Genomic DNA, 12,215 nt, shown 5'->3' on the forward strand with positions numbered 1-12,215 from the left:
GTATAACAAAACAGCAAGAGATACATTTCTTGCATTTATGTGTAAGATACTAATGTCAGTTTTTACACACCATTAGATGCAATCACTTCGAGAGATGCGTAACTCGGATCGATTTTTAGGCTTTGCACTTGCAAAGAGCACATGAATACTCAATAACTAACATATACTGATATATATCACTTTTTTTTTTTTTTCATTTTTAGGTCGTTCCAAAACAGACCAGTTGTGAGATCTGGTTGCATTTCTTTTGTAGAGTTATTTGACGTGTAGTCTTCTCTCCTCCTACAGCATTTGTTTCCTTCATGCAGTTGAGTGCTGCTATGGACTGAATGTTTGTTTCCTCTCAAAATTCATAGACTGAAACCTATTCTTCAGTATGATGATTTTGGGAGAAGACTAGGGCATAAGGCTAGATAGAGCTCTTTAGAATGGGATTCATGAGGGCGCCTGGTTGGCTCAGTCAGTTAAGCATCTTGACTGTTGGTTTCAGCTCAGGTCATGATTTCACAGTTTGTGGGATCAAATCCGGCATTGGGCTCTGCACTGACAGTGCAGAACCTGCTTGGGATTCTCTGTCTCCTTCTCTTTCTGCACCTCCCTGTTCATGCTCTCTCAGTCTATCTCAAAAATAAATTAACATTAAAACACATGATGTGATACTAAATTTCACCAAAATATACTGTATATTACAATAGTTATATGCATCATTAGCAAAAGTATTTCTTTTTAAGTTAATTTAGTACACACACACACACACACACACATTGTGTTTCTTTTGTACTTTATCTCCCAGTATATTAATATTAAATGATCTTTTCTCTGTAAATACTTACCTTAGTCCTTTTGGGCTATTTTAACAAGCTTTGATAGACTGGATGTTTATAAACAGAAATTTATTTTTTACAGTTCTGGAGGCTGAGAAAAAGTCCAAAATCCAGCAACCTGCAGATTCAGTGTTTGAAGAGAGAGAGAGAGAGAGAGAGAGAGAGAGAGAGAGAGAGAGAATCCTAAGCAATGTCTACACTCAGCACAGAACCTGATTTAGGGCTGGATCCCACAACCCTGGGATCATGACCTGAGCCAAAATCAGGAGTCAGACGTTCAACTGACTGAGCCACCCAGGCACCCTTAGTATCATGTTTCTTAAGGGAAATATATTTCTGACATACTTTTCCACTTAAATTAAAACTCAAGTAAAATAAAACAAGTATAAAAATTGACTATTTTAATGTTTATGCATTCATTTCCCATAAAAATGGAAACATTTATTAATACATGCCTTCAGGTAATGCTGAGTAAGTTTCTAACTGAAAACATGCATGTATTTGAAGCCATATTTATATATATGGAGATGTTTTCTCCTTATAAGAGACTATCTTTTTTTTTGTTAATACAACACTTATGCATGTATATGTACATATGTGCATTTTGTTTAAGTTATAAGTCACATTTTGTTCAAGAGCTCACTAGTATAGATGGAAATTTTAAGCAAAGTTTGCATTACATATGGTACTGAAGATGTGGCTAGTAGACATAAAAATCAAAGTAATAGAGACTGAGGAGAGTAGTTAAGCAAACTTAGAAAATTAGAAAATAAGCACAAGGAGCTATTAATTTGCAGGCATTTAAAGAAAATACTCTATTTCAAAGTATTTGCTATGATTGAATTCTCTTACACACACACATGCATACATATATTTTTTCTTGGATGATTTCAGTTAGGTCTTATACTCAATCTTACTGGCATATGAACCCATCTCTTACACCAAATTTAGTTTATTTATGAACCATAATACAGAAGACAACATTTTAATTCATTCATATCTATCTTGTTTTACTCTTCTAGAATCTGCTTTTTATTTGCCCCATGTCATTTGCCATAGCAATTTTTTTGCCATCTGGGTATTTTATATTTTGAAGTTTTTTGGGTTTTGGAGGAATTTTGTTGTTGTTTTGTTTTGTTTTGTTTGTTTGTTTGTTTGTTTTGACAATCTGTATTTGTTTCCTAGGTCTGCTGTAACAAAACACTACTAATTGGGTGGCTTCAAAAAACACAGGAATTTATTCTGTCACCGTTCTAGAGGCTAGAAGTCCAAAATTAAAGTATTAGCTGGGCCATGCTGTCATAGCTCTAGGTGAGGATACTTCTTTGCCTGTTCCTAGCTTTTGGTGGTTGCCAGCAGTTCTAGACATGTCACTCCCATTTCTGCTTCCATGGCCATATGGTATTCTCCCTTGTATGACCATCGCTGTGTCTTGTTTCTCTTCTTATGAAGAGAGCAGTCATGGGATTTAGACCCACCCTAATATTAACTTACCTGACTTCATCTTAAGCAACTATGTCTGCAAAGACCCTGTTTCCAAATAAGGTCACATTCTGATTTTCCATGAGGACATGAATTGTGGAGGAGCAGTATTCAACCCAGTCTATCCTTTGAACCCCCAAATTCACATGCATCCCATTTACAAAATCCATCCACCTCCTCCCGCTATCATCCACGCATCTCAAACCTTTCTAGCAGGTCTCTAAGTCCCAAATCAAATCTAAATATCAACTAAGAAAGTCTCACACCTCAGCAGCTAAATCAGGTGTAGGGGAGAATCTGGGTATGGTCCCTCCCGGGCAACCTTCCTCTTCTTTCACAGACCTATCACACTAGAAAAGAAATTACCTGTTTCCAAAATACAATGATGGAACAAGCACAGGGTAGACATTCTTATTCTTAGAGGGTGAAAATGGAAGGAACAAAGGGGTTAGTAGTCAAGGAAGTTGGCAACGCATAGGGGCAAATTCCATTAGGTTTTAAGGCCTGAAAGTGTGTGCTCACTCCTTTAAGCTTTCTTGACTCTCTGGGGCAGTAACCCACCCTTCCTGGTCCCTGTATCTGTGGCTGTACTTTAGAGTAATTTTTCCTTCATTTCGTCTCATCTCTGTCTCTTTCAGTCCACGTTAGCAGCGTGATGTAATATTCTCAAAAACTTTGTCTTCTGGATGTTGAGGGGATCCACACCATTAGACAAGAGTGTTCTCCACAGATCTTTCCTCAGTAACCTTATCTCTACTCCTGACTTCTCTTATGATGGTTGATTGGAGTCATAGATAACACCCTAATCACTACAGCAAAAGACTGTCCAGCCACACCTTTGTCCTTGTTTCCAGAACATGCGATTTGATAGTGAATTTTCCAAATCAATTGTTGGTTTCTTTTTGCTTAAAAGTTCATTCCTTAGTTGATCTCTTTGCTCTCACATTTTACTATAGCCAGAAAGGAGAAACCAGCTCACACCTACTACACTTTGCTGGAAAGCATTTCAGCTAAATATCCAAATTCATCAAGGACAAGTTCTACTTTTCACCCAACAATTTGGCCAAGTTTCCTGCCACTTCATAACAAGCATTGCTTTCCAGTGTCCAATAACATTTCCACCTGAAACCTTATGAGAAGCACCTTTAACATTCATATTTCTGTCTACATTCTGCTATTGAGGATAAAGCCACACGTATATCCTCAAACATGATAGAAACTTCCTCTATAGTTAGCCTTACTTCTTACTGAGCTCGGAGGAGAATCATTAAATTAAGTTTTTTAATGTCTGTATTTCTTCCAATAGTCTCTTCAAGGCAATCCAGGCTTTTAAAAACCATGCATATTAAAACTCTTCCAGCTTACTCCCATTACCCAGTTCCACAGTCACTTCCACATATTTACATATTTGTTCCAACAGCATATCACTTCTGGATACCAAAATCAGTATCAGAGGGCTGCCATAACAAGAGCAATACTAGGTGGCCTAAAATGACAGGAATTTATTCTCTCCCAGTTCTGAAGGCCAGAAGTCCAAAATCAAGGTATAAGCAAGAATGTGCTCTCTAATGGCTCTTGAGGAGGATCTTTCCTTGCCTCTAGCTACTTTACTTCTGGTCATTGCCAGCGATCCTAGACAAAACACTCCAATCTCTACTTCCACCTTTGCATGGCATTTTCTCTACACGACTGTCTCTGTGTCTCAGTTTTCTTACAAGAACATCATACATTGGATCAGGGCCCGCTCTAATCCAGTATGACTTCATCTAAAGTAATTAGATTTTCAAGGACCCTCTTTCCAAATAAGGTCATATTCTGATGTTCCCGGTGGACATATGGGGGTCAATACCCAACCCAATGCACAGCCTATACCTGTCTTTTTTTTTTCCTCCAATTTCAATTAAATATATTTTTCTGAACAAAAGAATTCTATACCTTATATGACTCTGGTAATATTATTTAAAAATATATGATATACTTTGAATATATCTAAAATATGTTAGATAGTGATTGCTGAGTTTGAATTATTATCAAGGGAATGTAGAATGCCTTTTACATAGTAAAATAGTCAGTGGATAGAAAAAAGTGCAATTTCTGGTAGGACTGAAAATTTAAGAGAATTGTGCCAAATGCAAAAAAGACAAATGAACTTGGTAACAAAATAAGAACAAATGAAGGTTGTAGACTATAAACTTTGGCAAATGTCTTTGGCAAAAACTAGATCATCTCTTCAGAATTTTAAATTGAACATAGTAACAAGGTGACTTACAGATTATTTTTTTCTGTAAACCAATATTCTCTATTCTCTTTTCTGTGCTAATATCACAATAGGCATCATTTAAACATGTGCATGAGGCAGACTTATTTTCAGGTGTTTCCATCTGTTGTGGGAATATACTTGAAGAGTAGAAGAGAAACATACACAAATTAAACACAAAGCCAGGGGAGAAAAGGAAAAAAAAAATGAGAGAAAACATCTGCAGGGAAACAGTGTGGAAAAATGTTTGAGCTGCCTGTTATTAACTACTCAACCTGTTTTACATTGGAATCCTGCATAATTACATTCCAGGGGAGGGGCAAACAACAGATGTTGAATAAAGGTTGAAAATAAGAAAATGAGACTATTTGAAAAATAAAGCTACTTTGCTCACCAACAGGCCTTTTTTTTTTTTTTTTTGGCATGACTTTTAGATAGCAATTGATTTCATATATTCATTATGCATTTAGATGCAAACAAAGCATTCTTTTTTTGTCTAAGAAACTGACCAATTATACACATCCATATATGCCCAAGTTAGAGGTGCTTAAAAAGCAACACAAAAATAAAAACAAAATGCAGCATTTCTTTATAACAATAACATTTATTGTTATGTGTTGGATAAAAAAAAAGAGTTGAAATTGTTTCAGAAATATACATATTTCTTATTACTAAAATCAATACGCTTTTAACAATTGACGGTTTCTAGGGGATTGAGTAAACAGCTAAGTTTCAAACAGTTTGTTGTTTCAAGCTCCAGACAATACACATCAAAATTTCACTAGCAGTGAAAACTTTTATTAGAGCCTTGTTCTCTAGGGATATTAAAGAATAGACAGTCTGCAACTTTGATTTTGGTGGCCTGATTTTTTACATATTCTACCCACTACTACAGAAAGGTTTTTTATTTTATTTAGGATAAATGAGTCCATCATCGCAGGAGTATTTTTCCCATTGACCTAGGCATTCTTATAGTTACTTTGCATTGTTTCTATCTCCTCTAAACGGAAATACGCCCCCAAAGTAATTTTCTTCCAGTCACACTAAGTTTTATGCACCTGGGGAAATACAGATGACCGTATCTGTTAGGGATTGAGCAATCTAAAGGATTTTAATATAAAAATTTCAATCAATAGAGAAGGATTCATGATTCAATTGGCCCTTTTTTCCCATTTGGTTTTTCTATTTGTTAACTAAAAATATTTTATTTTTCAAGCATTCCCGACTTTGCTTTCCTTTGCTATCCTCACCCTACACACCATCACAACTAGACTTCAGTCTGTTGACCTACTTCCTCCAGGTGAGCAATTTCTTCATCTGCTGGCTTTCTTCTCTGTGATCCGAATTTTACTTGTTACATGATGACACTCATAAGACTATCCACACATAAATTCAGAATGTGTAGACTTTATTCCTTTAAAGGAAAATAGAATAGTAAATAAGTAATTTATTCTATTTTATTTGCATCGCTACTTTCAATATTTCAGGAAAAGCTGTGTAAGGTTAAGGGTTGAAAAGAGAATCTACATATTCATTTATATCAGGGTTGTTTTTTCCACATTTATAGTTCTTAAATGAGTGTAAGTGGTCCAATTCTTAATTGCTTAATGTAAAAAATCACCACTTGTACAAATTTCACTTCAGAGTTAGTGCTAGGGAAATGCTAAGGAAGAAATTGGTGGAATAGAGGGCTGACATAGGAGAAGGGGATTGGTTATTTTCCTTGAATGTTAGTTGTTGGTATAGAGCAAGGTACATCACTGTTGAATTCTAAAGAAGAAACTGTTTCACCTGAGAAATTGGGTCCACAAATTCTTCTTTCACTTTGGACAGGCAATTACATTCCAAATTAGATGTGTTATTTTATGGAAATATATTAAAAGCTCTTTACACATTACTTTGTAAAATCGGTACACATCACCCTGGTACAGATTCCTAAAGGCAGGGCGGAACCAAGTTCATGTCAATTGCAACAGCTAATGAAGCTCAAAATTAAAACCCCCTGAACTCGATAAATTTTGTCAGTATATTTTAATTTGGAAGTATGCTCTACATGTGACTCACATAATCTAGGAAAACACATTGAAATTTGAAATAACTGGATGGATTAAGTGAAAGACAGAAAGAAGTACATATCTCAGGTGAAATTTTAGCTCATTTCATGATATTCTTCTAACTCTGGGTTGTATATTGTCCAAGTCTGAGTCATTTGAATGCTTTTGAGAGATTTCATTGGTTTCTCAGTAGTTTAATCTCTACATGAGGGAAACAAGCCAGTGGAGAAAATTAATATATCAAGTTGTGGCTGTGGTTGAAAAATACACATGTATGTTACAGTAATCTATTACTGTTATATTTATTTGTGTTGCTTTACTCAAGCCAAGAAAAGAGAAGAGGTTGCATTATTTCTAGATGGAAATGAATGGAAATTGGAGAGAAAATACAAGAAAAGGCCTCAAACAGTGTTGCAGTGAGGAAATTTTTACTTATTTCCAATTTGGGGGAGTAAGGTGGAAAATTTGACAGCATGAGTGCATGTACATACACATATACTGACACATCTATATAAAATCATCCTTGTCATCCTTAAATAGTTGTGATTTCACACTTACTAAATTATAATCGATTGGGAAAAAGAGTTTTATTTATCAATTCTTATTTTCAACTTCAATGTAAGAATTAAATTTAAGGGTAAAATTTATAGCAAAAAAAGCATTTTGGCCTTTAGAATGTAAATGTCTGCACATTATTTTATGTGTCCCTAAAAATCTCTCTCTTAATCTGACACTGACACTCTGCTCATGTGCACATGCATGCTTCTGGTGAATGTACATGTGTGTGCATGTGCACACCTGTGCTTCACCATGACTGTCTATTAACTTGAAACACTGGGCCCTCTGGGAGCTATCACTGAGCATCAGGAAACCCAAAAGCTGTTGTAAGGCGGGTTAGGTCTTTATTTTATTTCCATTAAATAGTTCCAGAGGATTTTTGTCCTTAGGCAAGGCTCCTTCCATTCATTTCCATTTGGTATGGGAATGTATTTTTTCATCATGTGTACAAAGGGTGCTTATATAAGGAAATGAATGCATGCCTTTTTAGTTGTATTCCTTTGTTGATAGTTATCTGATGTATTGGAAGCTGTCATTTTAAAACGTATATTGCCTTCACTTAAAATATTAAGATAGTGAAGCTTATGAATGTTTTCCATCAACATATATGCTACAATAAAAGTCTTCATTTTAAAACTCTGTTACTGGAGCTCATTGAATATAATATTTTCCTATTTTTGTACATATATATTTCTTTGATTTTTAAAATACTAGAATGATTATATGTAATATAATAATTTCATGCATGTGTGTGTTGTAAAATAATCATAGTAACTTTAGCTTTTTGTTGAAATTACTGTTATCTCTCAACGATATGGTTCGTATAGATACAACCTTTATGTTTATGGATAATAAGTAGATCAATGAGTTATATATGTTAGACTATGACCTTTTAAAATAAATGGTTAATCTTACAATGAATCATTTATATTGGAATTTTATGGAGAATTATGTGCAGATATATATGTTTTTAATCGAAAAAGCATCATTCCCAATAGATCAGAAGTTTCATTTGCCAAGTACTTCTAACTTAATAATTTTTCTATTTTGCAATAATACTTACCACAGTGACCTTATTTACAATAATAATTAACTAGGTAATTTCCTGTTGTGATAATGCATGTTTTTTATCAATTCAATGAAGAAACACAAATACATATTTTATTAGAAATTTGCCAGATCAAATAGTTATATTTCATTCCATTTTGCATTGCACCTTGGGTTTTAATATTAGATAATTTTAGATCAAGGAACATAACCATCAAGTCACCTAAAAATTTAAGGTTAAAGTGACACTTTCTCAAATTCAAGTTGTTCTCTCTCTTGAGCAGACACATTGTGATCCCAAGTATATGTCCACTAGCATGTTCCACATCCTCCAATTGACTTAGGTAATAATTACAGCCTTCTAAAGGAATTTTAGGGTTCAGTTAGATGATTGCTACCATTTTCCCAAAGATTAGGGAAATATTTGCTGGAACAGAAAGTATACAAATTCTACTTGTTAGAATCTAAGTTTATTGTTTTTGTTTTTTGTTTTTTTTTTTAATGACAGAACTGCCTAATAATTTATTTGGGGCAGATTACAGAGGGTTTTGAACACGAGGCTGAGTAGTTCAGATTATAGCAGTCCCCCTTATCCACAGTTTTATTTTCCATGGTTTCAGTTACCTGAAGTGAACCTCATGGTCCAGAAACAGATGACCCTCCTCTGACATCTCATCAGATGGTCAATAGTAGCCTATGTCACGTCATAGTGTCTACATCATTCACCTCACTTCATCTAATCATATAGGTATTCTATCACTTCACATTATTGCAAGAAGGGTACATTCAATACAATTTTTATTACAGTATATTGTTATAATTGCATTATATTACTATTAGATATTGTTAATCTCTTAGTGTACCTAATTTATAAAATAAACCTTTTTAAAAACAAACTTTATTGTAGGTATGAATGTATAGGAAATAACATAGTGTATGTAGGACTTGGTGCTATTCGTGGCACCCACTGGGGGTCTCGGATCGTATCTGTATGGGAAAGGGAGGACGACTGTATAACCTTTTGTATAACCTTTTTCAGGAATGACCATGGAAATTGTTAGGCAGCTCCTCAAAAATAGCTTTGGCAACACAAAGGATCACTTCTTCTGAAATTGAGCATACGTATTCTTGGGGGGGGGGGAATCAAATATAGCATGCCTGAATTTAAAAAAGACTGTCTCAATGAATTCAATGAATTCTCCTTGTAATATCAATATGAATTTCCAATTAGATTAGATTTAGATTGCAAGTCTGAAAATAAAATAAGTTTTCATATATTTATATTTATTTCCCCGTTAATATTACTCATGGGGACTACACTTCACTTTTATCATCTGTTCTTTGCTCCAGGTATGACTGATTATCAATTAAATCATAGAAAGTACTTTCCAAGATAAGAAAGTATTTAAAACATCACTGTAGACACCTTTTGATGTTAATACTGCATTATGGATGGATAAGCCTTCATATCCTTTAAAAATACATTTTTATCTTTGCTGTGATTCAAGGATAGCCTTCTCCAATAGCTTTTGACTCTCGGTTTGATTACATAGCAGGGTGATATAGAGGGACACATCTCCTATCTTACAATATATGAATTTCCAGACCTCTTTTCCCAATTTCTCCATTGCTTCAGTGTGCTTTAATGATTACAAAATATTAAAGCTGTTACAGAAAAATGGCTTGTCATTGCCAGTAAAATCCATTACAAGAAACACTTTTGTATATTTACTCTAGAACATAGTATTGAGTGTATTGATTTTGCTTAAATTTTCATTCTTGGGATGACCCAATCATACAGGATAAAAAAACATCAGCTTCCAATAAACTTACAGCACACTAAAGGTAATAAGAACAGAATGGTTTCAGAGAAGTAATTCCAAGAACAGGCTTTATTTAAATTGTTAGTTCTCTTTCTTTTCCTACTCTTTATGTATTTTAAAACTATCTATAATATAGTAGCAATAATTGTGGTAACATGAGCAGCTTGGTAGTAGGAGTTGTTTTAATAAAATCAAGGCCAAATTGTTTCAGTTCAAACTATTGTTATATTACTCTTTTTTTTTAATTTTTTAATTTTATTTATTTTTGAGAAAGAGCATGAGCAGGGGCGGGGCAGACAGAGAGAGAGAGAGAGAGAGAGAAAGAGAGAATCCCAAGCAGGCTCTGCACTGTCAGCACGGAGCATGAGGGACTTGAGTTCACTAACTGCAAGATCATGACCTAGGCTGAAACCAAGAGTCGGATGCTAATCCAACTGAGTCACCCAGGCGCCCCTCGGTGTATTAATCTAAAGTTACCTTTGGGCCACTATCAATCTGAATAGTACTTTCAGACAAACTTCATTTCACAGAAGGCATTTTTGGTGAAAAATACATATTTATTATCATTTGTGTGTGTGTATGCATGCACATCAAGAACATTTACCTTTGGTTCACTTTTAAGTTGTAATATAAGCAATATTTGTAGGAATCATTTATAGAGAAGTATAGTTTCACATATATTTCCCATTCATATATGTCCATAAATACATTTTGTATTGCGTCTTTCTTTAAAAACATTATGTTTTTAAAAAGTCCTGAACTGATCTGCTCTTTTGGAACCGTGTCCAACTAATTTAAGGTAAGTGAATCGAAACTTTGGATCTATCTCTAGAGTAGAGCCCTATGAATTTTATGAAAAGCTTTCAGAGACTAGAATGTTATTGAAAATATGAAAACACAAAAATCTTTCTTAAAAAATTTATCTTTTGGGACTCCCAAATCCTGTTGGCAGGTGTTGATCACTAAATAATAAGCTAGAGAGGATTAGTTGCATCTGAATTAACTGTTTTCTGAGAATGTTAAAAATGACACCCAGCTCTGTGTACTTGTCTCTAGCAATTGAAAACAAGTGCTAGAAATGAGATGAACAACGGGATTTGAACTGGTACACAGATATATATCCCAATAGAAATCAGATAGCAAGCCTGAGAGAAAAATGCTCATGAGACTATCTTCCTTGCTTCTTGCAAGGAGTTCAGCTTAACAGGCATGTTTTCATTGACCTTCCTTACAGGATTAGCACTTTGCTGGGAGGATGCCTTGAATTTTGGATGTATTCATCCATGTCATCAAAAATGGTGTCATTATCTGAGATGGGGTTAGCTAACAGAGGCAATAAAAGCATAAGAAAACATCCTCTTTAAAGATGAAGAATAGTAGCATATTTAAATAGTCCTGGGCCTGAAATTCGGAGTAGTGTTTAAGTTGTTATAATTTTAAATTTGTCCTTGTAAACCAAACGTCTTTCACTAACTATTTCATGCCAGAGCTAGGTTTATCACCGTATATAAATCAGGTTCTTTTTGGAAGTTGCATTAACCCTTTCAAAACTCTAAAATTACAGGGACTTATTAATGAATTCACATGTGATGATAGCTATCAGATAAAGTACAAGATATAGATGCAGCTAACTTAAACTAAAACAGAGAAACTGGCACGTTTGACACAACAATGAAGTAGAATCAAAAAAGGACAAAAGGAGAAACCCAGGAGTGAAGGAAAAAAACCTATAGATGCTGAGGTGTGGGTTTTCAGGATACTTGCTGTTTTCTTTAATTTAAAAGTATAAAGAGGTGATTATTTAAATCTAGACTTTAATTTCAATAAAGGTGTCACTGATCTAAAAAAAACCCTAAGGGGAAATATTCTGACCTCTGTGTTTACATATATATCCCAGGCAGATTTATTTATCTTATTTTAAATTATAATAAATAAATAATAATATGGAACTCTATAGGTTATCAATAATAAATAGAGAACTTTAGATTTTTATATAAGCATGGTATCTAACAGACAGATATGATGTTACTTCATTTTTTTTTTAAGTAAGCTCTAGGGCCAAAGTGAGGCTTGAAGTCATGACCCTGAGATCAAGAGTCACGTTCTCCATGACTGAGCCAGCCAGGTGCCCCAGATCTCATGGAAATTTAAATCCTGTATAATTCACAGT

The 12,215-nt window shown here is 34.4% G+C and overlaps 1 protein-coding gene across 3 annotated transcripts in view; it reads left to right on the forward strand.

Annotated features, from left to right (window-relative positions):
• Positions 1-12,215, forward strand: part of PCDH17 (protocadherin 17) — a 100,226-nt gene that overhangs the window by 73,752 nt on the left and 14,259 nt on the right. For 2 of the 3 annotated variants that reach the window (XM_045478365.1, XM_045478358.1), the window contains one exon: positions 5,780-5,863. The exons of the other annotated variant lie outside the window; for it this stretch is intronic. In XM_045478365.1, the coding sequence (XP_045334321.1) occupies positions 5,780-5,863 (84 nt within the window). The remainder of the gene's footprint in view (positions 1-5,779; positions 5,864-12,215) is intronic. 3 annotated transcript variants of the gene reach the window in all.

The sequence above is a fragment of the Leopardus geoffroyi genome, chromosome A1 (genome assembly GCF_018350155.1).
Source record: "Leopardus geoffroyi isolate Oge1 chromosome A1, O.geoffroyi_Oge1_pat1.0, whole genome shotgun sequence".
NCBI lineage: Eukaryota > Metazoa > Chordata > Mammalia > Carnivora > Felidae > Leopardus > Leopardus geoffroyi.